At 62.0% G+C, this 26851-nt stretch overlaps 2 protein-coding genes across 2 annotated transcripts in view; one reads left to right on the top strand and one right to left on the bottom strand.

The window, feature by feature from the left end:
- Nucleotides 1-208: 208 nt before the first annotated feature.
- Nucleotides 209-18094, bottom strand: DPH1 (diphthamide biosynthesis 1). Its single transcript, XM_039562800.1, has 12 exons — nt 17997-18094; nt 17098-17250; nt 14747-14810; nt 7154-7275; nt 5338-5492; nt 4629-4750; nt 3364-3432; nt 2501-2657; nt 1470-1570; nt 1148-1226; nt 709-840; nt 209-301 (listed from the first exon to the last, which is right to left on the bottom strand). The coding sequence occupies exons 1-12, from the start codon at nt 18043-18045 to the stop codon at nt 227-229; spliced, it is 1278 nt and encodes a 425-aa protein (XP_039418734.1). The 5' UTR covers nt 18046-18094; the 3' UTR covers nt 209-226.
- A 1600-nt stretch (nt 18095-19694) lies between these two features.
- Nucleotides 19695-26851, top strand: part of RTN4RL1 (reticulon 4 receptor like 1) — a 29911-nt gene continuing 22754 nt past the window's right edge. The window contains exon 1 of the mRNA XM_039563079.1: nt 19695-19911. Coding sequence (XP_039419013.1) covers nt 19740-19911 — 172 coding nt within the window. The 5' untranslated portion in view covers nt 19695-19739. The remainder of the gene's footprint in view (nt 19912-26851) is intronic.

The raw sequence follows: 26851 nt of genomic DNA, 5'->3' as shown, positions 1-26851 counted from the left end.
GACCCCCGGCGCGATCGCGGCGGCCGCGGGCAGGGCCGCAGCACGGCCTGGCCTTGAAAGGGCAACTCTCCGCGGGCAGCGGTGTGTTCACGTTAGGGGGTGCATCCCCATTCATTCCAGCGACAGTAGAGGGGGGTCCCGGTGGTGCTTACCCTGGCGGGAGACATCGGCAATGCCCGCGCCTCTGCCCACGCCGGCTCCCAGAGCGCGGCAGCTGCGGCTGCACTCAGGAGGCTGCGGGGCCTCCGGTGCTCGGCTGCTCGCCACCCTCGGGCGGGGCGGGGGGCGCGGGCGGCTTCCCCTGCAGGGAGAGGGAGGGTCAGGGCTGTCCCAGCCCCAGCCGGAGCTGCGATGAGCCAGTCCGTGCTCAGCCCACAGCACCGCGTGGGCCACTCTGGGGGGAATCCCCGCTTTCCCGGGGAGCCGCGGGGCTCGGCAGGCGCTCACCCCGCCAAGGGCTGCGGGGACCCGCGTGTCCCTCCCCCGGGCCGGGCTGGCACTGTCCCCGTTACTGTTCGATGGCAACGACACCACGGGGTGGCGCTTTTGGTACGCGGCACCGGGCGGCACCAGGCACCGAGCGGCACCGGGCACCGAGCGGCACCGGGCGGTACTGGGCACCGAGCGGCACTGGGCGCTCAGCCCGTCCCGGTGCTCTCACCGGCCAGAGGGACGGAGCGGGGACCCGGTGACCCCCCCGCTGCCCACCTGTGCCGGCCGCCCGCGGCGCGGGGGCTGTGTGCCACCGTGGTTCACTGTCCAAGGCCCCAGGGACTGGCTGGCATAGAAGTCCATGGGATAAGGCTGCTGCCACTCGACGTCCTGGAGAGCCACAGCAGCCTGCGGAGAGGACAGGGCATGAGTCCCGAGGGGGGCCTGCAGAGGAGGAGCTGGTGGTGCTAGGAGAGGTCCCAGCATCCAGCTTGGTGTGCCGAGGAGGGCACTGCTGGGGCAAAGCTCAAGACACTGGGAATCCCACTGGTTTCACAGAAGATTGGATATCCCAGCAGCATGCCCGGACTGTACACGGAGCACAGATGGAGAGAGGAGGGGACGCTGTCTGGCTACAGGGACATCCCCAAGCCTGCTCTGGTGCATCAGCCCAAGCCAGAACTGGTCCCCCAAAACGGAGAGGAGGGGTGCTCACCTCATAGGGTGTCAGCAGTGGCTTGCTGAAGGCTTCTCCCCAGTCGATGGAGAGCCGGGGACAGGCTACCTGCACCCACCTGGAAGGGAAATGTCACAACGGTGATGAGCATTTTGGGAAGAACAAGCCACAATGAAGCCCCTCAGCTGCACCCCTTACTGTGCCAGCACCACCCTGGTAAGGACAGCCATGTCCCTTCCCTGCCCCATGGACACAGCCATGTGCATGGTGACAGCAGGACAGAGGTGTCAGCGACAGCTTCAAACAGGAACTGGACAGGGATGGGGCACCCTGGGGCTGGAGAGGGGCCAGCAGCACTCACACATCCACCTCTGGGAAGAGCTTTAACTTGCTGGGGAAGATCTCAGACAGCAGCACCCGCACGTAGGGCCGGCCCAGGGCACGGAGACGCAACTCCAAGTGCTGTGGGGGCAAAAAGGCACCTGGCAGGGTTAGGATCCCCCAGCAAGCCCCCCAAGCCCTGCCCACAGCCCCTTCCTGGCATCAGACCCTCTGTGGGTCCCAGCTCTGCCCACGGCCCTGTCCCCTTGGCAGTCGTAGGCCAAGCGCAGTGTCAGGGAGTGCGGCCATGGCTCCGGCTTGCGCCCAGCTCTCCCCAGCACGTGCCTCAGCCTAATGAAGTAATTACTGCTCAATGACAACAATCTGTTCTCGTTAGCGGCTGCCTGCCCTGGGACACCCGCCTGTCGTGGGCTGGCTGCAGCCAGAGCTTTCAGGAGGAGGAGAGGGGCCAGAGATGTCCTTGTCTTCTGGAGCCAGCACTAATCACCCCCGGCCCAGCTGGCCCTGGCCATACCCGTGTCCTGCCCGCTGCGGAAGAGCAGCTGCTGGGACTTTGCTGTCCTGCTCTGCCTACTGCTCCCTGCACTGCCTCAAATTTCACCTGTGGCTACCCCAGAATTTCTGGGTGTGAGCAGGACCACCGTGCTCAGAGGGCAGAACTCTGTTGTCCTGCTCCCCTCACCCAGCCGGGGTGCAGAAAGCGCCAGCACGGCAGCTGAGCAGGGGCACTGAACCTGACTGGAAGTTCATCCAATTAAAACAAACCCAGCCAATTAATTGCCAAGCTGTCTGGCAGAGCGGGGGGGTTCTCCAAGACTGGCCAGCTCTCCCCAGGAATGGGTTTAATGAGCCCTTGTCCAGCCTCCCTCATCTGCTGCTAATTGCCCACACAGATCAGGGCCAGTGGCCACCGATGGGTTGCCAGCAGTGCCACATCCACCCTCACCCTGGCAGCGAGGACACCAATGGTGCCATTGCTCACCAATTCTTCCCCCCACCCAACAGCAGCACCGGGTGCCCCGGTGGGGACACTGGGGAGGGGGCTGGTACCTGCAGGATGCTGGGGGAGCCCTGACGCCCCAGCGTGCCCAGGATGAGGCCCCAGCAGCGGGCACTGGTGGCCGTGCGGATGGCGTCCTGCCGGGCGCGGTGCATGCGCTCGTGGCTGTAGTGCTCCTGGGAGAACACTTTGCTGTAGGGATCGTACCTGCAAAGCACAGCCAGGCTCACACGCACCCCTCATCACCTGCCCCCCCTCCAAATGATGCCCTCATTAGCACTAATTGCCTCCCACAGCATCTGTCCTCCTGGCTGATGCAGGACCCAGCCGGCTCGTTAGGGGACAAGGACAGGGAGAGGGACAAGTGTCCCACCACAGCACCCCAACACCCAGTACAGCCTCGGCTCTGTGCTTGGCTTCACACTCAGCTCCCCCCCATCCTGGCTCATCAATTATGAAGAATTCTTTGATTTGTTGCTTTGTTTGATGAGGAGAATTTTAATCAAATCCCACTCGGGTTTCGGCAGCTTCACCAGCGCCATAAACCTGACGTGCGCCTCCCGTTTGTAACAAACGACCTACTAGGAAATTCAGATTCCTCCAAATGGGCCCAGCCTTTCACTCCTGATATTTCATCTGCTTTCAGCGGCCTCATCATCGCACTTTATGGCCTCTGCCTGCTGCAGCCGGGCTTTAATGGCTGCACCTCCATGAGCTTTCACAGGTACTTGTCAAAATGTTTATATTCAGACGGAGTAAATGGCTGGTGTTCATCTCCCCCGAAGCACCTCCTCACCCACCCCGTGGCCTCTCACCTGCCCATGCCTGCTGCAGGCAGCTGCCTGCCCAGCCCTGGGGACAGCTGGGGAAGCTGGGGTGCTCCCCACCATGGGATGGGAGTGGGTGCCTGTACCTGTATGCAGGTATCCCAGGGTTGGCAATCATGATGGACTCCAGGTGGAAGCGGCCGTCGCCCAAATACCTGCCCAGAGGGGAGGGAGAGCTGTGGCACTGGGGAACAGCAGCACCCCATCCGTGTGTCCACCGGTTTCCCAAGCTGCAGCACAGTGGAGATGCCAGGAATCCAAGCTCCTGTGCTGGGACCCAGGGGCAGCGGGCACAGCCGGGGCTCCATGGCATGGCAGGGCTGGAGAGGCAGCCATGCTCGGAGCAAGGAGGGGTGCTCACACCGGCACGGGGTGGCTGGGAGCTGCTCCATCTCAATGGCTGCTTCTAGACGTTGCTGCTTCCATTTCTAATCGGATTTCCAGTCAGCAATTACATTTCAAAGCCTTTCATTCAGCTGCCCTAATGGAGTGAGGGCTTGGAAAATGAATTCAGACGTAAAACTTGACTAGATTTTGCCCTTAATTGGAGAATGACATTTTGGGAGATCAAAGCTAATTTGTCTGCAAAAGTTAGCCCCAGAGACAGTGCAAAGAAGAAAATAGTAATGCAGGGAGGACGCAGGTAAGGCCAAGTGCACCTGCACGGGTTGGTACCGCACCACTGCTCCTCTGCCAGCTGAAAGGACCCAGTCTCACCAATGCAGTGCCAGCCTGGCTGCCCCTGCCTGCTCCTGATGTCCTTGGAGAGATGGGAAGTGGCTCAGGATGAAGCCAGAGCTCCCACCAACCCCACACCCAGCAATCCTGAGCCTGGCTCCCTGCACGGCCATGCTTGGAAAGGCAGCAGTGCTGTTGGCTCCCGGCAGTGCAGGCAGGAAGCTCAGCAGGGCCCAACCCACACCTGGGCTCCCCGGCTCCCCCCAAGGGTGGGGTCTTTGTATTTATTTATTCTGCGGCACACTGTATTCACAGTACATTAAGCATTTCCATTACCTAAAATAATTAGGTGATAGGAAGCGAAGTGCTCCCTCTAATTTGCTGTCCTTAAATAAAATTAATGTTGCTGTGATGTTGGGCCCCGGCCATTTGTCTTTTCCAATTATCCACCCGCCCTTCCATCTATTATCTATTCTGATATACGACTCAATTATTTCCTCTGTGCTACAAGCACACGCCACTTAAAGCAGCACAAGGAACTGAAGGGGGCCCAGCCCAGCCTGTGGATTGTCCCTCACCACCTCCTGAAATTGCACAAAACCAGGCAGAGGGTGCAGGAAGGATGACAAGCCTAGGCCAGGCAGGAGGGTGCTGAAGGACCCTGGGTACTTACACAATGGCATCTGTGTCCTGAGCAAGCCGGGGTGACGTACAGCCCAGGATCTCTCCTGGGGACAGCGGCTTACACTGGGGCACACACACCTTGTACTGGGAGCGCAGCTCCTGTGACACTGCCTGTGGGAGACGTGGGGTCAGCAGGGACAGACCATGGCACAGAGGGTGGCTGAGGACCCCTGGGAACACCCCAGCACTGTTGTGTCCCTGTGGAGGGGAACCAGCCCGCTCTGGGCGGCCCCGGGAACAGCCTGGTGCAGCCAGGATGCTCAGCGAGGCTCAACCAACGTATCAATTAAAAGACAAGGGAAAAGGCTTAACGCTTGGATAGCCCCGTGTTTAGATAGACACGGCTCAAGAGGCTCATTCATCTCCTCCCATCCTGCCCAGCCGGCCGTTCAGGGGCAGACAGACAGACCCGCCGGAGCTTCCCCGGCCGCTGCCGGCACTGCATCAAAATGCCAAGTGCTCCAGCGCCTGCCCTGACATTTCCAGAGCAGCTCCCGGGGGAGCTGGGGAGGGGGTGCCGCCATGAAACATTGATCAGAGTTATTATAAAGTACTTGATCAACATTATGGCAGCAGCACATTATTGCAGCGACTCGTCAGACGGGAACCAGCTCCACCAGCACCCTGGGGCAGCCGCTCCCAGGGCTGAGCCAGGGGAAAATTCAGGGGGAGACAAAAGCCAGGGATCTCCACCTCACCTGCACCGTGGAAACGAACTGGATGGTGCTGACCAGGGCCAGGGAGGTGCCTGCTGCGAAGTTGAAGCGAATGGTCTCAAGGAAATGGGATGCATCGATCTTTATGTCCACGAACACATAGAGCATCTTCAGCCCCTGCGTGGAGTCGATGGGAACTGGTGACGGGAAGAGACAGAGTGTGGGGTACACTCCAGTGAGCCCCAGGCTTCTTCTGCCTGCAGCTGAGGGATAAAGCATCCCTATGCCCCAAACTGTCCTGGTATAGGCAGGGTGGGCTGTGCCACCCCTCTGCCTGTGCTGGCACCCAGGGCAGGGGGTGCAGACGGGAGCCACGGAGAGCACCCGCTCATTTCTCTCCAGATAATGGCAGCCTGGGGAATCAATGAACACAAATCTAATTACCCCTGGTGCTAAGAAGCCTTTGTCACCACGATTAAGTGAATAATTAAAGTACACAGAGTCCACATCGATCTGCAGCTCCGCATTCACTTCCCATTTTGGTGCTCTTTGCCTGATCACAATTAAGTGCAAATTACTCCCTCCTGCGGGGCACGTGGGGCCAGGAAGGAGCAGGAAGCATCCGTGTGCCTCACCACTGGCCACCATGGTGACAGGACCACCATGGGCAGCTCAAAAGGAGCCCAGCATCCTCACAGCAGCCCGTGGGTAACCCAGTGTGCCCTGTGACTCACCCAACTCAGAGCAGGCAAGGGCGACAAGGCCTTGGGCAGCAGATGGCAGCTGGGCTGGTGACAGTCAGCTGGGCAGTGCCTGCCTGTCCCTGCAGGGAGCAGCTCTAGCTGATGTGACTCCCGTTCCCTGGAGTAGCCTGATGGATATGGCCCCTTCCTCCCCTTCCCGCTGTTCATTCATGAGCAGCAGCCTACAAACCAGGAGTTTTATACTCCCTGTGCCAGTGGTGCCCATAACCCTCCTTCCATAACAAAGCACCTAGCACACGTATTTATCACACAAACGCTCACACCGACGTGGCTTTCAGGACAGAGTTCTCAACTGGGGAGTCAGTATTTCATACAGAGCCTGATGCAATTCTTCAAGCCCATTTATAGGGCCCCATAAATGTCCAGGAGGGGTGCCAGGTGCTGGGAGCGTGGCAGCAGCAGGGATGCACACGCCTGCCATTCACTATGGCAATTCTGCAGATCCACCTTAAAACCCAGAGCGTCTTATTGTTATTTTTGGGCTGATTCCATCCTGGGTGGACTTCAAAGTTAGCAGCATCTGGGACAGCAGCGCAGTTTCCATGGCAACTGGAGCCAGAGTACCGTCCGCCTGGGGAGCACACAGCCTCCTCCTCCTCCCTTCCCCGCCCAGCCTGCACTGTACCCACAAAGCCGCCTTTCCCCGCCCCGGGGCGAGCGGGACCCCCAGGCCCTCGCTCTCCTCTGCCATCATTCCCTTCCTCATCACTCCACAGAGGCCAGGTGGGGGGCAGGAGCAGGTTCATCTCTGCTGGCAGCTCCTGGGCCAGCGGGGTCCTGCCAAGCCATGGCCTTGCTGCTCTGCTCTTGGGCACAGGGCTGGATCTGATGCCGCAGCTGAACAGGATAAGCACGCCCTGCTGCGCCCAAAATCCTGCCCGTGAGCAGCCACCCAGCCAGCCTGGCCCCATCCAAAGCCAGCAGCTGAAGCTGAAGAACAGAATTTGGGAAGGGATTAGCCTTTGGCACTAAGTCTCCGAGCTGGCATCAAGAGGGGTGTGGAGTTGCTCGGTGTGGCACGGTGGCAGCGGCACAGCCTCCACAGTGCCACACACGGCCACCCCAGCAGCACCCCGGGGCTGAGTGTCACCTACTCAGGCAGCTGTGTCCATAGTGCACCAGGAAGTCAGTGCCCAGGGCCCGAGCCGTGTAGTCGTCCACGCAGCAGGCGCCGTAGGTCACGTCGCCCATCACCACCGCCTGTGCATCCGTGAATCTGTGGGAAGGTGCAGCACTGAGGGTCACAGCTGTGTCACCACAGCCCAGGTTCTGCCCCCCAACCTCATGGCATGTCACTACCCAGGGGACCCCGCGCTCCCACCGAGCCACACGCCGAAGAGGACAAGCCCTGGCTACTCTCCGAGATGTCAACATGATTAAGCTGGAGAGCGGTAATCCGCCTCTTCAATTGGGTAAAGCTGTTTGCAATTCAGCGGATTATCCACTCATCAAACAACACGCTGCCAGATTCCTAATGCTCCAGAGGGGAGAGCAGCAGAGGGAGACCCGGCACAGCGTGGTTCCCACTGCTTCCACCAGCCAGCCCTGGGGACAGCACCCACCAGGATGAGCAGAACAGCTGTCCTGGCATCCCTTGCAGTGCCAGCCAAGCCACCATCACCCCATGCCTGGGTACCGTGTGAGCCAGTGAACCCAATCTGCACCTGGCTGTGTCACCCCTGGATGCCAGTTTGGCCAAATAGGGTGACCCCCAGAAGAGCTGGTGCTTAAATGGCACTTGGAAAGGAAAAGCACCTAACTACCACTGGTGCTGCCCACTACCCCCAGCGCTCCAGTCCAAACCCACCTGGCACCTGGCAGCCTGTGGGTGAAGGGGCACACACCAGCACTGAGCAGCAAAGCCAGGGCTCTGGCATGATTCAGAGGCGCCACCTTTGTGGGTATTTTATTGCACCATTTTGGGGGATTATTAGCTTGGCTGCCTTCCCAGGGAGCTGCTGCGGCAGGATGAGAGCAGGTATCGCGATGACAAAGCCCTGCGCCTGGAGGGGCTGCTTAAACCAGATGCTAATTCCTTATTTACTCGAGGAGGCCGCACCAGCAGCTTGGAGCTCAGTGCCAGCGGGGTCCCCCCAGCTGCTGGCACAAGGTTGGCGTGAGGGGACCAGGGAAGGAGGAGGCCCTGGCACAGAGTCACCCCCTCCAGCACCCGGCGCTGGCTGGGGGCCAGGGTCCCGCGCTCCCCCCAAGCGCCAGGCAGGGAGCGTTACGTCGGCGGCAAGAATAGAAATGGTGGGCAGAGCTGGGCAGATGGCAGAAGGTGGAGAAATGGTGGAGCGTGCTGAATATTAACAGCTCCGGCCCATCCGTCAGCGCCCGGGGAGGGGGACAGGGGAGTAGCTCTGCTGGAGCACCCCCGAGGAGGGGGCACAGCCATCCTCACCTCCCGCATCCAGCCTGGGCAGCTCCCACTCCACACGGTTTTCCAGGGGTTGGGGATGCAGCTGGGGAGTGTCAGAAGATGGGCTGGATCCTGCCAGCACCCAAATCCCGCGATTCCTCACGGCCAGCGTGGCCTGGGTGGGAGGATGGCTCCTCCACTGGCCACGCCATGGGGCTGGGGGCTGCCAGTGAAGCTTCGAGAAGGCTCTTCGCACCCTTTGGAGCCCCCAGCCCCCTCCTCTAATGAGAGGTGATGAGATGAACATGAATCAGACTCCACACATCTCAGCAAAAGTGGAAAATTATTCAGCTCCTTAAGATTCAGGATGGGGAGGTCTGACTCAGAGCGGCAGCCAGCGCCGCTTAATTTTTTATAGATTAAAATGTATGCAAATTGGCCCAAACCCCAGAGAAAGTCCCTGGGGGTGAAGAGCAAGAAAGTGAAATAGCAACGGCGGAAGGAGGAGGGCAGAGGTGCCCGTGGCCCTGTCCGGTGTGCAGGGCTGCAGCTGGGCAGGGAGAGACAGGGCTGAGCCCTGTCCTGGCCATGGGCAAGATTCCTCCTCTGGCTGCAGGGAGCGGAGTCACAGCTGAGCAAAGAAGCCACGGGATGATGCTTGGTGAGGAGGGAACCCAATGAATGGTGCTGGCAAGGCCAGGAGCCTGGTGGTGCTGCAGGAGAGGCTCCAGGACGGCACACACCGCGATCACCCGCTCCGGCTGGGCTGGACAATCGAGCGGAGCCGTAATCATCTCCCGAGACAAATCAAAGGCAAGCGCCAGGGCCTCCCCTTGATGTTTTAATCAGTTCGGTGTCGCCAGAGTCTTTCATCAAACTACAGAGGAAGGAAATGTCAATTAGCAGCCACCTGCCTCCGACACGGGCTGGGGAACTGCTCACCAACTAGCCCGGACCAGGACGTGGACAAGGGGCAGCCACGGGAGCGTCCTTGTTGCTGTTTCGTGTCCCTGGAAGTCGTAACAGCCGCAGATGGGTCCCAGCAGCGTGCTGGCAGTGGTGACAGGGATGTCCCCACCCAGTGCCTAGACACTCATTACAGCTGGGAGCTCATGAATATTGAACACGTGGGGAGGTTATTCATCTTTTACGTCCCGCAAACCCCGGCTCATTCTGAAAAACCGCCTGGCCTTAGCATTTTTCTCATCTCCCCCTAATTCATTATCTGCTCCTTTAAACAGATGGCTCCCAAAATCCCATTTATAAAGCGCCATGCTCAGCACTGGCAGGATGTGCTCCAGGGCGGGCCAGGTCCCGGCCACGCTCCCAGCTGGGACCCCCAGGCCCTCCCAGCCCAGCTCCCCAGTGCAGGATAGAGGCAGCAGCAATCAAGGGACAAGTTTGGGGGCTAAAACCGCTGGGTCAGAGACATGCACACATGGGGCCTGCATGTCTCCAAGCATGGGGTAGCCAGTCTGTGTCACCTGAGCACAGGCACTTGGCTGGAGCAGCCCTGATTTATCCCAGCCCCTCGAAAAATGAATGAGAGCATTTGCTGCTGGCAGGAGCGCAAGGTCCCTTGGCAGTGTGTGAATGATACAGTGCTGGTCCTCAAGCCATGAGGCAGAGCTGCTCTCCCCCAGCAGGGACGAGTCCTCAGCCCCTGTGTGTCCATCAGACCTTGGTGGGGAGGGGACTGAGGGGACTGGGCTGAGAGTGGCCAGTCCTGGCACCACGGGGCTATGGGAGGATGGAGCCAGCACTGGGATGCCTGCATGTTGTGCTGGGAACAGGGACATGGTGCAGACTGCCCCTTGCTTCACAGCCCCCTGCCTCACCTGCATGTGGCCCTGCACATACCCCACAACCACCCCATGATCACTCCACAAACCCCACACCCACTGCCTGCCCTGTGCCCAATGCCAGCGTGTCCCAGGACACCCGTGGGGGCTGAGCCCAGCTCTGGCTGAGAACAGGGCACTTAATTAGTGGAGAAGTCCATCACCAAGCCCCATTACCAGACTCCCAGCTTCATTAGCACAGGAAGCCTGCACATAATTAAAATAACGAGTTTGCGATTTTATTGCAATTGGTGCTGGAAGAGGCCAGCTGCAGCTGGGCAGTGATGGGGCCTCACAGAGCTTCTGCAAGTGGAGCAGGATGGGGAGAGGTGGCTGTCCCCACAGACCCCCAGGGGCAACCATCTCTAGCTGGGTCCCCTCCCCTGAGAGGACTTCCCACTCTGTCCTCACTATAGGTGCCAGGGCAAACACCACCATCCCAAGGGGCATGTCCCAGGGCACCCCAGTTTTGCTGGTCCCATAGCAGCAAAAAATCCCAAAATAAGGCAAACCAAGGGCCAGTGCTTGTTGGTTGTAAAGCCACCACGACCATCCTGTGCCTGGATGGTGCCTGTCCCCTCTTCACAATGGCCAGGCCACAGAGCTCTGTGGGATATGAGGAAGTGGCATGGGGCACATGGTGGTGGGCACCACACCTGTGCTGGCACATCCCAGCCCTGGGAGGTGACAGCCCTGTAGACCCCACACATTCCGCCCTGCCCTATCCCCCTGGCGCAGCCACCACCCGGGTAGAAGGTTTTGAACATCTCCAATGAAGTGAGAACTTCATTCCTCCTAATGATGCTGTTGTGTGGTTAATGACAGTGATTAAATTCCCCTGCACAGCGTGCACCCGCTGCCAGCGCCTCCAGGTTGTGCTTAAAGGACAAGGGGAGAAGGGAAGGCAGCGCTGGCCAGCAGAGCCACGGCACTGTGCAGCTGAGGCCAGATCCTGACCTGTGCCAGTGTCCCAGGCTGGCCTTTTGGGACCTCCTGGTGATGCTGCCAGCTTCATCACAGCATTCAGTGCCACACTGCTCAGTGCCACATGGCAGACCTGCCTAGCCAAGGGACCCGGTGCCTGCCGGTGCTGGGAACCTGCTGGGCACACCAGCCATGGCGCCGGCGACTGCCGGGCACACCGGTCATCAGGGGCTGTTTTGTCCTGGCATTTCAAGCTCTGCCACAGCTGTTGGGCTGGGCACACAGATGTTTAACTCTTTATTGCTCAACCAGGACCTGCTGTCAATCCAAAAAGTCCCCATATGTTCCTGAGTCACCAGGATGAGACTTGGATGGTCTGCGTGCCTCCAGCACGGCCTTGCACAGATCTTCTTCATTGGGAGTTGGGAGGTGTTTAAAGCTGTGGCAGAGCAGCCTGTATTGGCATCAGGACACCCCTGGGCCCCGCTGCCATTACCCATCCCCGCCACTGACTAGCAGGAGCCTCTCACCCCATCGTGGCACAGGAAGACAGAGGGATCAGCAGCTGCGAAGCCTGACAGCCGACTTTATTAACACGGAATCAAAAGCCCAGCTGAGAGCCCAGCTGATCCGTCTGTTCCAGCCCCGGCAGGGAGGGGAGCAGGGGTCCACTCCTGGCTGCACAGCCCCCAGCTGCAAGCTGGTGGTGCAGGGGGACACGACTGCCACCTTCCCGGCACGACAGCGGGTGGGCTGGGGGGCTGCCCCCTCACCGAGCCGTGGTCCGAGCTCCCCCCACGTGGCTCTCCACGCTGCCGCCCCTCAGCACGAGTTTCCCTCTGCCGAATTACATCAGCCGTGACAAATGGAGCCAATTTGGAAGGTGCCGGGAGCGTCGTGATGCGGCGCCGGCAGCGCGCAGACCCCGGCCCTGCCCCCCCCCCTTCCTCACAGCCGGCTTGCCCCGGCACAGCTTTGACAATGACAAACCTATTAACGGTAATTAACTGGCCTCACACCGGTCAATGCTCCGAGTGCGCTCTCAGTTTCAACGGCTGCAGGCTAAGAACCCCACGGCGCCTCTGATGCTTCAGCTACATCTTCATCCCCCACAGCCCCTCGGGGCTCGGCAAGTGCCAGTGCAGAAGCTGGGAAGCTCAGACCCCTCCCCTCCTTACCCCACGGGGCTCCCCAGGGGCCTGCTCACTCCCACGTGGCAGTGAGGGACGTGGTGACACCGCCAACCCACTGCACGGGGACAGACAGACGCAGAGCGAGCACCGTGTCCTCCCCGAGCCGCCTGTGATGCGGGGGAGTGAGCCACGTCCCCGCTCTCAGCTCTCCCCAGCACCACCAGGCCACGGCACAAATATTCTATTAAAAGGCAGCTCCAGCAGAAGGGATAAATATTCCGTCTGAGTGGCAGCTGACACGGCTCCAGTTCAACCGGAACACACAGGGGTGGGCACTGTCACCCCAGGGGCACCAGCCCCGGGCATGGCTCTGCAGCCAGCAGCAGAGAATGTAGCGGGAACTCACTCCCCAAACTCCCACCAGCAAGGACAGGAGGCTGTGGGGATGGACTGGGGAAAGGGGGTGCTTGCTGAGCAATGCCCCCCGTGGGCACAAAGGTATTCCTGTCACGCTCAGCTCTCACATCCTCTCTGTCACCAGAAGGGGACACCAGCCCGGAACTGATGGTACCCCAAGCACCTGTCCCCAGCCTGGCCACGGCAGCCAGAGCACACGGCTGCAGCGATTCCTGTCACGTCGGAGGCTCATCCGGCCCCAGCACTGGGTGAGGAGGGCCAGCAGGAGCGGGCGGCCGAGCTGCAATTCCACATTAATGCTGGCGATGAATATTAATAGCAGGAAGAGGCAGGAACTAACGAGGCCACCTGCCGATTCACACCTCACCTCTGGCAGTGTAACTGGTCCTGAGTGTGTCCCCGAGAGAGTGGACACAGGGCTGGGCTCACTCCTGCCCACAGCCACAATCCTCTGGCTGGCAGTGCTGGTACCCAGCACAGCCACATCCCAGCCAGGATCACGGATGGCACCCAGTGCTCTCAGTAAGGGACCGGCAGTGGGGTGTCTCTGGGTGATGCATGGTGGCAGCGAGGGAAGGATACGGCCCTCCTGCTCAGCCTTGACGCCATCCCACATCCAAACACCATCCCATCAGTGCCCCCACATCCCCTCCCTTGGCTGGGCACCTCCACCCATGCAGCACCCATCTCCCACCAGCACCCCTCACCAGCCCTGTGGAGCACCCCCAGCAAAGAGGGCGAGTCCAGCAAGGACTCCAGCACCCCAGAATCCACCCGCACCCCGGCATTCAGCACCCTGGAATCCACCATCCACCGGGAAGTGGGGCTTAAGGTTTCATTCAGATAAAAGAGCCCCTTAATCCACTGCCTTTGAAGTCGGAGACATGAAAGCGGCTGGGTGCCAAAGCCGGAGAGGAGGCAGCTCCACTTAAAGGGACAAACCCACGCAGAGCTGCCCACACTCGCACCCATCCCCTGCCCCCCGTGCCCATCCCCTGCCCGTGCCCACCTTCCCACCCAGTGTGGGGCTGCCGCGATCCCCGCGGGGGAGACGACGGCAAAGCGGGGACAAAGCCCGCGGGCACGGCTGCCTTCCCACCCGGCACGGCAGCGGCAGCTTGGCTCAGGGTGGGGAGGCGAGGCTGCCGGCCCCGGGAAGGCAGCTGCTAATGAGTGCCACGACCCCGATGGCAGACGAGGCACGAAGCGCTATTAGCACTAATTCATTGTGCTAAAACAGAGAGGGGCTGCGGAGGGGGCTGTGGTGGGTGGGGAGGAAGGCAGGCGCGCTCGGCAGGAAAGAGATCACGGCCAATTTCTGCAAGGTGCCTGCATCCACTGTCACTGCACAGCCCAGCTCCTCTCCGGTGCCTCAGCCTCGCCTCTCAAGCGGCACAAAAAAATCAAGAGAGGAGCTGCGGTCAAGGGGTCACCCAGCAGGAGTGACCCTTTCCGTGCTATCACCATGGCCTCAAGCCTCCCCAGTCGCAGCAAGGCTGCCTCTGAGCATCTCCGTGCTGGGCAGCGTGGCTGCACAGGCAGGACGAGGCCATGGGGGAGGAGGACGGGTCCGTGCCGCAGCGGTGGCCCCGCTGCCAGCCCTCCCCTGGCTGTGCTGCCGTGGTGAGCACGCGGGCACCGGGCTGGCGTCAGCCGGTTGTTAACACGGCTGCTCCCCAGCTCCAGCACCCCCGCGGGGGCCCCGGCACGCTGAGCCTGTCAGCAGCTCCCAGCACAGCGGAGAGGGAAGGAGAAGCCAAGCAGCGAGGGCTGGGCTGGCACCGTGCCGGTCCCTGTCCCCAGGGCTGGCAGCAGGTCCCCGTGACCTGCCGCAGGGCTGCCCAGCTGTGCCCAGCCAGGCTGTGGCCCCACGAGGGCAGCCACAGCATCCCCTCATCCATAGCCCTGGGCCTCATCCTGCCCAGTGGCCACCCTATTCCCAGCAATAGCCCTCACCCCCTCCCCAGCCCTGGAGCCCAGCAGGGAAGCAGTGAAAAGCCGTGGTCTTACCGCTCAATGATGTCAGCGATGGTGCAGGCGAACATGAGGAGCCCTTCCGGCATCTGCAGGGCCACTGGGAAGAGGAACACCCACGGGGTTAGGAGGGGCTGGAAGGGCCATCCTGAAGTGAGGACCAGCTCAAGGTGCAGCCACAAACCACCCTCCCCAAACCAGGCAGGCGCTGGCCAAAAATCTGGGTGGCTCTGGCAGCTGGGGTGCACACCGTCCTGCCTTGGGCTGTATCCACTCTCCCTGTGCACACACCTCATCCCTCTCTGAACCTGCTGACACTGCTGGTCTCTCCCGCTTCCCACAGTAATGACTTCCAGATTTTAATTATGTGCTGTACAGGAAAAGGTATTCTTCTGTTTATTTTAAACCTGCTTCTAATAATGTAAATGCGTGCCCCTGGTTCTCCTGGTACAAGAAAGAGTGAACAATCATCCCCTGTTCAGCCTCTCCACATCATTCACAATTCTACCTCCCTATCATATCCCCCTTCGTTCACCTCTTTTCCAGCTAAAGGATCTAAATCTATTTAATCTCTCCTTATACAGAAGCTGCCCCAAACCTTTGATCATCCTCGCTGCTCTTCTCCACACTCCCCTCTCAGCTTCTCTCCCCATTTCAGGAGGGTGGCCAGCAGCAGCCGCAGCATTGTGCCTTGCAGGAATTTATTCAACAACAAATTATGTTTCCTCATTTGCTCCCTCCTCACAGCTCAGAACAATCCCTCTTCCTCCAAAGGCCAGCAGACTGCCCAGTGCCTGGGGCCCAGCCAGGAGCCCCCCACGGGGTGGTGGGGAGGAGCAGGGACCACGATGGAGGAGGTGAATGGAGGAGGCCCCATTAATCCTGTTGTTTCGCCTCCCAATCCCACTAAGATATCCCAGCTTCCATGCTATCTATCCAAACACTCCCTCCAGATTCCCCTCCAACAAAGTCCCCATGCTGCCAGGCCCAGCCCGCTGGCCAGTGTGGAGCTGTGTAAAGGCTTGGCTCAAATCGGGCTGATCCCACCCTGTTCCAACCTGCAGGGCCCAAGGGAAGCTGCACGTGCTCTGCCAGCCCCTGCCTGACCTGGCAGGGATGAGGGCTCTGTGTCCCAGCATCCCCCAGGCCATTTGAGACCATTTTGGCCCATTTGGGGCTGCCCTCCACCCCAGATCTGCAAACAGGGGGTTGGCAGGAGGCAGCTGGCTTGCTCTCCACCATCACAGCACGACGACAAGGGGTGCCCCCCAGCCCCCCTCAAACCCCACAGCAGGCAGGGCACAGGCAGGGCAGGCTGCAGCCTGGTGGGAGGCTGCGTTCCCCCAGCAACGAGTCCCTGGCTGGTCTCTGCACACGCGGATTTTTAAATCCCAGCACGGCTGGCTGGCTGATGGGCTCTGCTCCCAGCTCGGAAGCCTAAATCCCAGCCGCATATTTACATTTAATTAGGAGGTGCCAAGCAGCAAAACACAGCAAGGAAAGCCAGAGCAGCACGGCTGGGCGGCCTCGCCATGTCCTGATGGGACACGTCCAGCCCTGACTCCCACACCACAGCTGGAATGCACCGGGCAGCTCCACACCCTCCAGCCCTTCGGCATCGCAGCCGGGAGCAGCTCAGCTTCCAGAACATCCCCCGTGACGCCTGCCAGCCCTGCCAGCTCGGTGGCAGCAGGCAGAGACGTTCCCAGGTGGATACAAAGCATTTCAAATCTGGCTCCGCCACACGGCCCCACGAGCAGCCCCTGCCTGCGCGTGGAGTGAGGGTGGGGACGCCGCTGACACCCGGGGATGGAGGGGGAGGCTCCGTGTCCTGCTCGCTGTAGTTGATCACATATTGCTCAGTGGGATGCACAGGCTGTGCAGGGAAAGCCCTGGCACCGCTCCTGAAGCCTTCAAAATCGTTCCCCGCTCCTCTGGGGCTACACAACCCTCTGAGGAAGGTTCAGAGCTCCCAGGACCCCGAGGAAGGTTCAGAGCAGAGAGCAGCATGGCCTAGCTCCCTGCCAGCCCCGCCCCGGTGTTGTGGGGCTCCCTCTTCCCGGCCCCGGCAGCGTGTCAGGAAAGTGCAGGGAGAGAGGAGAGAGGCAAGAGGAGCACAGCAGGGACCTGGCCAGCATCCCAGACACATCTCCAGGCTGACGGGTCCGCGCAGCTCAACCTGTCCTGTCCAATGTGATTATAATCCAGAGATACAGATCTATTAACCCCCCTAGAGAGGAGGAGAGCTCGCCAAGACAGAGCCTAAACACGCCGGAGCACAGCAGCAGCTCGGCCCCACCCCTGCCCCATGGGGGTCCCACTGCGGGGGAGGGGCTCAGCAGCACAAACCAGCCCCAAAACCGCTCATTCCCCGGGTCAGCGCTCACCCTTCTTGGCCTGAGCCTGCCGGATGCGCCAGATGGTCTTGGGGATCTCGAAGTTGTAGTTGGGGGGCAGGGCCTCCGCCGCCTCCCGCAGCTCCGCGTTCCCGAGGATCTCCTCGGGGATCTGCTGTGCCACATGCCGCGCGGGGCCTCGGGCTGTGGGACAAACGGGGGCACCCAAAGGAGGGATCAGGAGGGCACAGCAGCCCGCACCCCACGGGCCACCAGCATCCTTGCTGTCCTCATGTCAGTCCTTGGGTCCAGCGGGAGAAGGGTCGCTGTGCTCAAACCCCTAGGGACAAGCGGGGAAAAGGGGTGGGGTCCTGCCCTTCACGCTGGGGGCAGATTGCTGGCGCTTTTTTGGGGAACAAGGCTTTTTTTAGCCCAGAAAGCACCGCTGTAACTATGTCAAACGCTGTGAGTGCAGCTGGCTGTCCGCACACCGAGGGGACACCACGCACAGCCCCTCACGGCTCATCCGCCAGCGCCCCGGCAACACCCTAATGCGCCCCTGTTTCCCCAACAAGGGGATCCCGTTATCCCACCGGGAAAAAGCCACCCAGCGCCGGGTGATCCATCCCCGGGAGCCTCATCCTGAAGCCGCCCCCCGACAGCAGCCGCCCCCCTACATCTCGGCGATGCCAGAGTGCGGCGGGGGAGTGACAGCAGGGGGATTATTCACTATTTCCAGCCCAACACCGGCACTCACGAGCCACCAAACCCTCCCCGCACGGCCCACGGGACAACCGACAAAGGGCCAGCTGGGCCGGGCCGGCGGCGGGGGTGGCCGGGCCGGTGGCGGAGCCACCTCCCGCCGCCGGCCCGGCCTCCCCCGTCGAGGCAACCAAAGCAGCGCCCGGTAGCGGCACCGGGAGCCCCGCGCTGACCCGGTCCCAGCCCACCTTTGGCGGGCACCGGGGCCGCGCTCCCGACCCGCACGGGGGCCGCCATGGCTGTGGCGCACGTGGAGGCGGGAAGGCAGCACTAAGCGATCCCCGCGCGAGGCCGAAGCAGTCGCCGGCCGAGAGATCGAGCGGAGGCGCGCACCTGCGGGCCCCGACGGGACGGGCGGAGCGGCGGGGACCGAGCGCTCCCGCCACGGTCCCGACGGGACACTGGGTGTGCAGTGGGGTGTGACAAGCGCTGCGATGGCGGGGCTGTCCGCCCTTCACGTCGGGGACGTGGTCCCGCCGCATCCCTCCCGGTGCTGACAGCTTCAGGGTTAACGGTCTTAACGTTAACAAAGGGACGGGGCGGGGGCACCGGGGACGTTGTCATGGTGACGGGTCCGTGTTCCCCCCCCCCCCCCCCCCCGCCCCTGTCGTGGGGCAGGAGCCACGTCCCTGCGGAGCCTGGGGCAAGAGGGACCAGAGGATAATGGGGACCCCCTGGAGACAGCGGGGATCCCGACGGTGCAATAAGGACAGCAGTGCTCCGGGTGGAATAACGGGACCCTCTTGGGGCAGTGAGGACAGCAGCATTCTCGTTGGCATAACGGGATCCCCGGTGGGACAGAGGGAAGGAGGCAAGAGGGACCCTCGAGAGGCAGGAGGGACAGTCCGGGGTCAGCGGGGACCTCCAGGGGACGATAGAAGACCGAGGAGGCAGCGGGGATCCCGGCGGGGACAGCTGCGTTCCCGGTGGGATAACGGGACCCCCTGTGGTGCACAGGGGAGGAGGCGCGAGGGACCCTCTGGAGGCAGGAGGGACTGTCTGGGGACAGCGGGGACAGCCCGGGGGCAGCGGGGCCCCGGTGGGGTGTCGGGATCGCGGCGGAGAGTGCGGGGACAGCAGGAATCGGGAGACAAAGGGGACAGCAGCGAGCGGGAGGCAGAGGGGACCGCAGAGCCCCCGGTGGGGTATCCGTGACCCCGGTGGGACAGCAGGGACGCGGTGGGGCGGAGGGGACGAGGAGGGGTGGAGGGCACCGTAGGGAGCGACTGGGACTGTGCCGGGGCGGCGGGGACAGCAGAGACCCGGATCGCACGGCGGGACCTCGGCAGGACACGGCGACACGGCGGGCAGAGGGGACGGCGGGTCCCCGGGGAGCGGCAGGGACGGTGCTGGGCAGGCGGGACAGCGGGGACAGCCGTGACCACGGCAGGCGCGGGGCGGCGCGGCGGAGCCTCGGTGCAAGAACGGGGCACCGTGTGGACGACGACGGCAGAGGGGACAACGATAGGCCGGGGGTGACAGTCGGTCCCGGGGGGGACCGCAGAGCCCCGGGGGGGCGGCGCTGGGCCGTATCCCCCGGTGGGGCGGAGGGAGGGCGGCGGCGCGGGGAACGGGAGCAGCGGCACTTTCACGAACTGTCCACGGGAGGCGGGAGAGGAGGCGGCGGCGGCGGTGGAAGGGGGGGCCCGGGGGGCTCGCCCAGCCCAGCCCGGCCCAGCCCTGCCCGCCCCGTCGCTGCCCCGCCCCGCCCTGCCCAGCCCTGCCCGCCGCTGCAGGCAGCGCGGCACCGGCACCGGGCACCCCTTTATAGGCTCTGCCCGAGGGGGTGGGGGGCGGCGGCGGCCCCAGCCCCGAGGGGGCGGCTCCCCCCTAAAAGCCGGCGGCGGGACGCGCGGCGGGCAGAGGCGCGGCCGGCGCTCCCCGGTGCTCCGGGGCCGGCGCTCCCCGGTGCCGCTGCGGCTCGGCCCGCCATGCCCCCGCGGGGGCCGCTCGCCGGGCTCCGGCTCCTCGTTCCCGGTGCAGCAGCAGCAGCAGCCGCCGCCGCCGCTACCGCTCGCCGCCGCCTCGCCCGAGGCTCTGAGCGCCGCCGCCACCGCCGCCGGGGAGACCGCGCCCGCCCCGGCTCCAAGATGCTCCGCCAAGGTGAGCGCCGCACCGGGAGGGCACTGAGTGCCACGGGCACCGGGGGCAGCGGGGCCGGCCCCGAAGTTTGTCTCCCCGCCGAAGTTGGGGCCGCGCCGCCGGGCGCCCCCCGCCGCCACCGCGTTACCGGCACCGCTACCGAGGCTCGGGCACCCCCCGGGGAGCGGCACCGGCAGGAGCGCAGCGCGGCGGGGAGGCGGGAGACCGGGAGGAGCGAAGGGAGGCAGGGCAGGCGCCGGGTCCCGCAGGACCGGGGACGCGGCGGGTCCCGCCGACACCGGGGTACGGCGGGTCCCGGAGGCAGCGGGGATGCGGCGGGCGCGGGGGGTCGCTGCTCGTCCTCAGGGCGAGGGAACGGGAAACGGGGCATACCGGGAAGCGCGGGGGGTTCGGCGGGGAAGTTGGGGCGAGCCGTCCCGTTCCGCCCCCCCCCGAGGAGAATCGCTCCGCTGTGACATCACGCGATTTCCATGGCAACCGCCTGGGACATCATCGGGGAGCTTTGTGACATCACAGCGAGGGGAGCAGCCGGCCCTCCCGGGGGGCCCGGGACGGTGGGGGAGGCAAGACCCCCAGCCCCGCTGCACCTGGGGCCAGTCCCAGGGAGATGCTAGGGACAGCGGTGCCATGCTGGGGTACCCCGGCTGGACCCCCGCTGCTGTCCCATGGCCGGGGAGGGGGCGGCCGCATAGCCCCAGGCCCAGCCCTCGCCACCACCAGCACATGCCCGTCTCCGACGAGGCTCGAGCAGCGGGAGAAGGTGCCAACGCTGTGCTTGCAGCCCCTGGCATTGAGGTGCGGACCCCCAGGCAGGGCAGAGCCCCCGCTGCCACCCCAGGGATGCTTTTTCCCACTGGGGGAAATGTCACCTTGCGGCTGTGGGGCCTCGCACTCGGATGCTCCTTTCTCTGGCTCCCGCCTCAGCTTTGTTTGGCGTATTAACCCAACCGGGCTGGATGACTTGAGAATAAACCCCAAGCCTTTGGAGCAGTCCTGGTTTTCAGCCTTGATTCCCAGCCCTGGTGCTGCTGGCTCAAAGAAAAGCATCATCCAGGCTGGGAAACTGGGAGTCTGAGGTGGAAGCAGGCAGCGAGGCTGCTGACAGGGTTGGATCCCACCAGGGGTAGCCTGTTAAGGTCAAGATCTACAGCTTTCATTTGTGGAGCTAGAAAAACAAAATGCAAATTGAAGAGCCTGTGGGCTAAAGCAAAACCTATTCTTAAAGTTTTTTGTCTTGTTAAGCAAGGAAATAGAGTGCCAAATAGGCTTTGTTAAGTGGCAGTCTAATTAATAATTTAAAATCTTGTAGCTGTCTTTCATTAGAATTTATCTGTACATCAACCACAAAATCAGTCAAACACACTCATTTATAAGTTAATACCGTTCCTGAATAATTCAACAGGCAGTTAGAGGAGGCCTCCATCCTGCCGACAGGTTCTTCCTCCCTGCCTCACTGTGGCCAGGTGTCCCTGGGCAGGGGGTCCCCGTCCCCTGCATTCACCCCAAGGGGGGTGCAAAGGGGACACCCAACATGTGAGGCAAGGGCAAAAGAGGACAGCTGCTGCTGGGGCGCTGGGCTGGGGCCAAACCCCTCTGCAGGGCTCGGGGGCGGCTGGTTTTGTCAAGGATGGTGGCAACGCAAGGCTGTGCTGGTGGGTGGCAGCACGGGCTGATGGTGGCACTGCCACCGCCTTCCACGTCCCACTGACGGGGACCAGGGTTGAGGCTGGGGCCATGGCAGGACTTGAGGCAGCAGGAGCTGTGCGTGGTTGACATCTCCAGAGGAGGCGGCTCCGAGGGGACGGCTTCACACGCGGTGCTGCACGGGCAAAGTCGTTTGCGGCAGGATGGCGGCAGCATGGCCGGGGAAGTGCTGTGATTCCTGGGGGCATTTTGGGCCTCCTGCACCCCGTGAGCTTCGTCCATGGAGTCACCGGTGGGATTCAGGGTGGATTCCATGCGCTGAGATGTCATTGGTGGCGTGGCAGTGGGTGACAGCGTGGGGTGCAGCTCCATCCCGGGTGGGGGTGTCACAGCCTTGTCAGAGGTGGCCGCAGGCAGCTGCAGGCAGGAGTGCAACACTGGTGATGCAGGAGAAGGAGATTTCCAGGTCAAGGATGACACCAAGGTCATGGGCAGCCACATCCCTGTCCCTTCCATCGCTCATCCCATCGACGGGGCGTCCAGCCTCCATCCCTCCCTGCCAGGGCAGCAGTCAGTGGGCAGGGTGCAGGCGCAGGCTGGACTGCGGTTCTTGCACCGGGGAGCCAAGAGCCCAGAAACCTTTCTGCTTATAAAAGTTTAATTTCCTAAAGAGCTGATAGGAAGCCACAAGCTCTCTGTGCCCGGTGAAGCAAGGGGGAGGGGGTCAGGATGCGGCCCAGGCTGTCCCTGCGGTGGTGCTGGGGGGAGCGAGGAGGGCTCGGCAGACGAGACCTGCCTAGACCTGGAGTTGAGGCTGCGATGCGAAGGAGCCGTCGCTGCTCAGTGACCTGCACTGATGGAGCCCGGCAGGGTCAGAGCCGTGGCCATGCTTGGCTGGATGTTATTCCCACCTTTTGCCTAAAATGCTGCACCCGGTGCCCCACAGTCCCATCTGGGTGCCGGAGGCTGTGGGTGACGCTCCAGGTGGCCTCCAAGCGCTGCCCTAAAAACATCAGTGAACCTGCTGGGGAGACGTAAAAATATGCATTTTCCAGAGTGATTTCACACCCGTCTTTCCCTGAAGCACCTGGCGGTGCTGGAGCTGGCGGCACGGGCTGGCATCACGGGCAGGGGGTTCCGTGGTTTGCAGGATGAGGCCACGAGTGGGATGTCATTGCCTTGGGGCCGGGCAGGAACTTGGGCTGCTGGAAACTGATGGGTTTTGACAGCAAGAGCCAAAATCTTGTTTGAAGGCAAAAGCCAGGCAGGGAAGTGTGGGAGCCTGGAGGGACGTGGTGGTGGTGGCCAGGTGTGACCAGGGCTGTCTCCCATTGGGGTGTCCCCTGCTCCTGGCAGTGCCCCTGTGGGAGTGTGGACACAAAGCCCCCCTTGCAGAAGAGTGACCCAGGACACGACTGCCTCAGCCCCACATCACTGGGGCAGCCACCTGTCCTGCTCTGCCCCACATTGGGGCACCCCTGGGTGACACTGCTGCCCGTCCCCACCCAAGGGAGCTGCTCCAGTCTCCCCCAAACAGCCAAAAACTTGGGCTTTGTTTGCAAAGTGCAATTCCAGGGTTTAGCCACGATCAGTAGAGACTCGGGTTATTAAGAGCAGATTATATTTGCAGAGCACTTTGGTGGAGCAGCAGCAGCAGCACAGGCACCCACACCCCAGCAGTGGTGGCTGTTGTTTGGGTTCCCAGCAGGTTGGGATGGGCGAGGTGATGCCCTCGTTTGGAACCCACTGAAGGAGGCTGGAGTCTGATTGAAGAGCAGAGGCAACAAGTGGGAGGTTGCAGGGAGAGCCGTGAGGCCGGGAGCAAGCGGGATCCTGGTGGGAGTCATTGAGGAGGAGCCAGGGGTCCGTGTGGTGGCATGGGCAGGGGTGCAGGGCACGGCCTCAGGAGCACCACTGGGATGCAGGAGCATCCATGTCCTCTCCAGCAAGGATGCTCTTTCCCTGCTATTTTGGGTGATGCTGCTCAAGCCCAAGGTGGAAGGAGCTGGCTCAGCCTCGGGATCCTCTGCCAGCAGCAGGGCCGGTGCTGTCCTCGCTCCGGATGTCAACACCGCGTCCCATCTCCCAAATCGAGGAAGCACCAATCCCACCGATCCCCCTGTACCATCCCTGCGGAACAGCATCACCATGGAAACCCACAGCCCTGCGCCTGCCGCCCGGCAATCAGAGGGGGGACACTTTTAGGAATATTATTTTTACTGATGGCAAATGGTGGAGGCTTGGTGCTGACAAAGGAGATGAGCCCAGTGCTGGGCATCGCCTGTTTTCCCAATGGTCGGTCTTTCTCCTGCTTTTCCTGCCGAGGGCACGTGCTGGTGGGGCAGCCGCGGCTCTGCCCGGGTGTTAAGTGCGGGCAGGGCGAGCGGCAGATGCAGGACGGGGAGATGCGGGGGGCAATCTTCTTTGTGCAGATTAGGATTGGGGGTTATTAAGCGGAAAATGCTCCATTTGGTGTAGAAAGCTCCTTTTCCTTTTTAACAGCGTATGTGCCCGCTGGCTGCTTGCTTCCCGGTGGTGTTGGCACAGCGGCTCGGAGCCGGCACGGCAGCTTGGAGCCGGCCCAGCTTTGGTGAGCAGCTTTTAGCGATGCTCCTGCCTGGGCTGGGAGAGCTGCGACCGCTCACGGTGCCAAAAGCTGGTTCCACTCAGGGCTGCGTCTCTCACGGCCAGCGGGATGGGGTGGCTGCGGGATTTGGCCCTGGAGATGGCACAGCAGGCTGTGTGTCCATCGTGGTCCAGGGCATCCAAACAGATCCCGTCTGTGGGGAGAGCGCGGTGCTGGAGCCGGAGGGTGTCAGAGGTGCTCCACGTGCTCCCCAAGTCCCGGCATCACCATCACACGGGGAGGATGCAGCCGCTGTTTACTGGGGAGCAGCGGCGGGAGGGAATTTGGCTGCTGCTGCTCTGGCAGGGCTCCTTACGGAGCAGCCCTGCAAGCGGAGGGGAGGTGCCAGCGGCTCCGCCAGCCCCGTGTGCCGCACTTGGGAACCGCTTTCTATTTTTTTCCAGCTGCATTCGCACCAGCGTTTGCATTGGTTTGCTTGGGGAAACCCCATCCCCGTGACCGCGGGACCCCCACGGTGCCACCCGAGGGGCGCAAAGCTCATCCTTGGGCACGGAGAATGTCACGGGGCTTTTTGGCTCGAGGTGACCTGGGTGAGATCTTGTCCATGAGACCTTCACCCACCTGGGTATCCATGTGCTTTTGGGATGTGCTTGCACCGGGCAGAGCCCTTCTGATCCCCCCGGGGTGAAGGCAGATGGGGACAAAGGCTGCCGGCTGCATCCGCTGCCGGCTCCTGCCTCCCTCAGCCACCCTCCCTTCCTCCTTCCCCGCTGCCTGCAAATTCGGCATCCCATCGGGTGCTGGATACAGCCACCCTGCGGGAAGCACACCAGAGCCAGGAGAGGGGTTGGGATGATCCCCCGTCGGCAGGGGTATGCCGGGGTGTTTGTGCTAACAAGCCCAGCATATTATAATTTCAATGGAATTTAAAAAACAAAATAGTCCTCAGACAAACGACTCTGCAGTGCCTCTGCCAGGGCCTAAGATCTGCTGCTATCTATTTTTTAATAATTGAGGGTAATAAATATGTATTTCTTTCTCCTTTCTCTCCGTACGCCGCAGCTTGTCAGCTCCCTGCGTCTCTCCTCTGATCAGGCCCCATCTTTGCCGCGCGGAAAGGAAAAGAAAGGGAAAAAAAGAAAGAGAGGGGAGAGAAAAAAAAAAAGATTCTTTAAGCGAAAAGGATTAAAGCCTTGAAAGTAGGTCTGCCCGAGCCACTCGGCTCTTCCTGCTCCCTGCCAGCCGCAGATAGGGCCAGGGACAAGAGGAGCATCCCCAGGTGGTGGAATCCGTCCCCGCGGGGTGTTTTTGGGTGCAGAGCCCGGCTGGGCAGCGGCAAATCCCCCGGGGAACGCGGCTGAGGCTGGGCAGAGCCGCCGGGAACTTGGCAAACCGCTGCTCAGAGCCAGTTCTGCTCCGGCGGCAGATATCCCCCGGCTTATTATTCCCTCTGGTTTTCAGATGGAGATGTTGGCTCGAAGACGCGGAGGGGGTTTGGCGGTGGGGCTGAATGTTTGGCCATGCTGCGGGACCCCCCCGGCCGCGGGATGCTGGGGCGGAGGAGGCGCTGGTGTGAAGGAGGCGGCTATTTATAGCTTCCCTCGGCTTTTGTTCCTTTTCCAGTAGAGCTCCTCTCGAAATAGAAACAGTGCCGACTGCGCGGCCGCTCCCGGGGCCCAGCCGGGATGCGGGGGGCACCTCTCGGCCCGGGGCGGGGGGATACCCCAAGCTATGAGGTGCCTTCGCGTTGGGCATCCCCCCGTCCTGCATCCCTTGAGACGGGGCTGGTGTGGGTTGGGGAGTGGGAGCCACCTCACTGCACCCTCCGTGTGCTGGTGATGCCCGTCCCGACCCTGAGGGGGGTGAATGGCTCTGAGGGGAGCATCTCTGTAGGGTGACAGCACCGGGTGCCCCTGCGGAGAGCAGGTGAATCCCTCGGGAACACCCCGACAGGGTCTGTCCTCGTTTTCCAAGCTCAGCCGTTGCCTCTGCTTTTCCCTCCCAGCATCCCACAGCACCCCCTTGCTCCCCTCCCCACACTCCATCTCTGATCAATATAGCTGGGAAAAACAAAACAAAACAAAGTAAATATTTAATACGATCCAGGGAGCCACAGCGAGCGCTCCCCCCGTCTGTCTCCTCCAGCAGCCGCTCGCAGCAGCTCCCCGGCCCTAATGAGCCTGAGTGCAACAGGGATCGATGGCAACGGCAACCTCCGCAGAGGGGTCAGCTCTGCCACATCCCCTGTGCTGCACCGGAGCTTAGGCGTGGCCCCCCGCGCCCCCCAGGGCTGCCTGCCCCCCTCATCCTCTTCCTCTTGCCCCGTTCTTCCTCTCCTGTGTCCCCTTTGTCGTTTCCAGGTCCTGGGAGGGATGAAAGGTCTGCTGTTCCATCACAGCCACGTGGGACATGAGCTGTGTCAGGCATCAGCTCCAGACTGGGGGATTCCTCAGGGGTGTGGGATGGGGTGTGTGTAGGGCTGTATCTGACATGGGATGAGTGTGTCTGTCCCCACACTTGTGGAGCAGATCCCTTATGGATGGAGGTGGGAGCCTTTGGGGGACCCCGAATACCTTTGGAACTGGCCCAGGCTTTTTAACCAGAGCCAAGACAGTGTCCATGTTTGTGGTGTGACCAGGTGTGCCTCCTCCTCCTCCCCAGCCTCTCACCCTCTCGCCTGCATCCCCTGGTGTGCTCCAGAGACCCCAA

This window comes from Corvus cornix, chromosome 19, assembly GCF_000738735.6.
Source record: "Corvus cornix cornix isolate S_Up_H32 chromosome 19, ASM73873v5, whole genome shotgun sequence".
NCBI classification, from domain to species: Eukaryota; Metazoa; Chordata; class Aves; order Passeriformes; family Corvidae; genus Corvus; species Corvus cornix.
The sequence above is the reverse complement of the archived record's forward strand: the minus strand, read 5'-3'. Positions and strand labels throughout refer to the sequence as shown.

Coding starts and splice junctions, on each gene's coding strand:
- DPH1 (XM_039562800.1), bottom strand. CDS start 18,045: ATGGCGGCCCCCGTGCGGGTCGGGAGCGCGGCCCCGGTGCCCGCCAAA. Junction 4,751..5,337: donor AGTTCGTTTCCACGGTGCAG/GTGAGGTGGAGA, acceptor CGTCTCCCACAG/GCAGTGTCACAGGAGCTGCG. Junction 841..1,147: donor CACTGCTGACACCCTATGAG/GTGAGCACCCCT, acceptor TCCTCTCCGCAG/GCTGCTGTGGCTCTCCAGGA.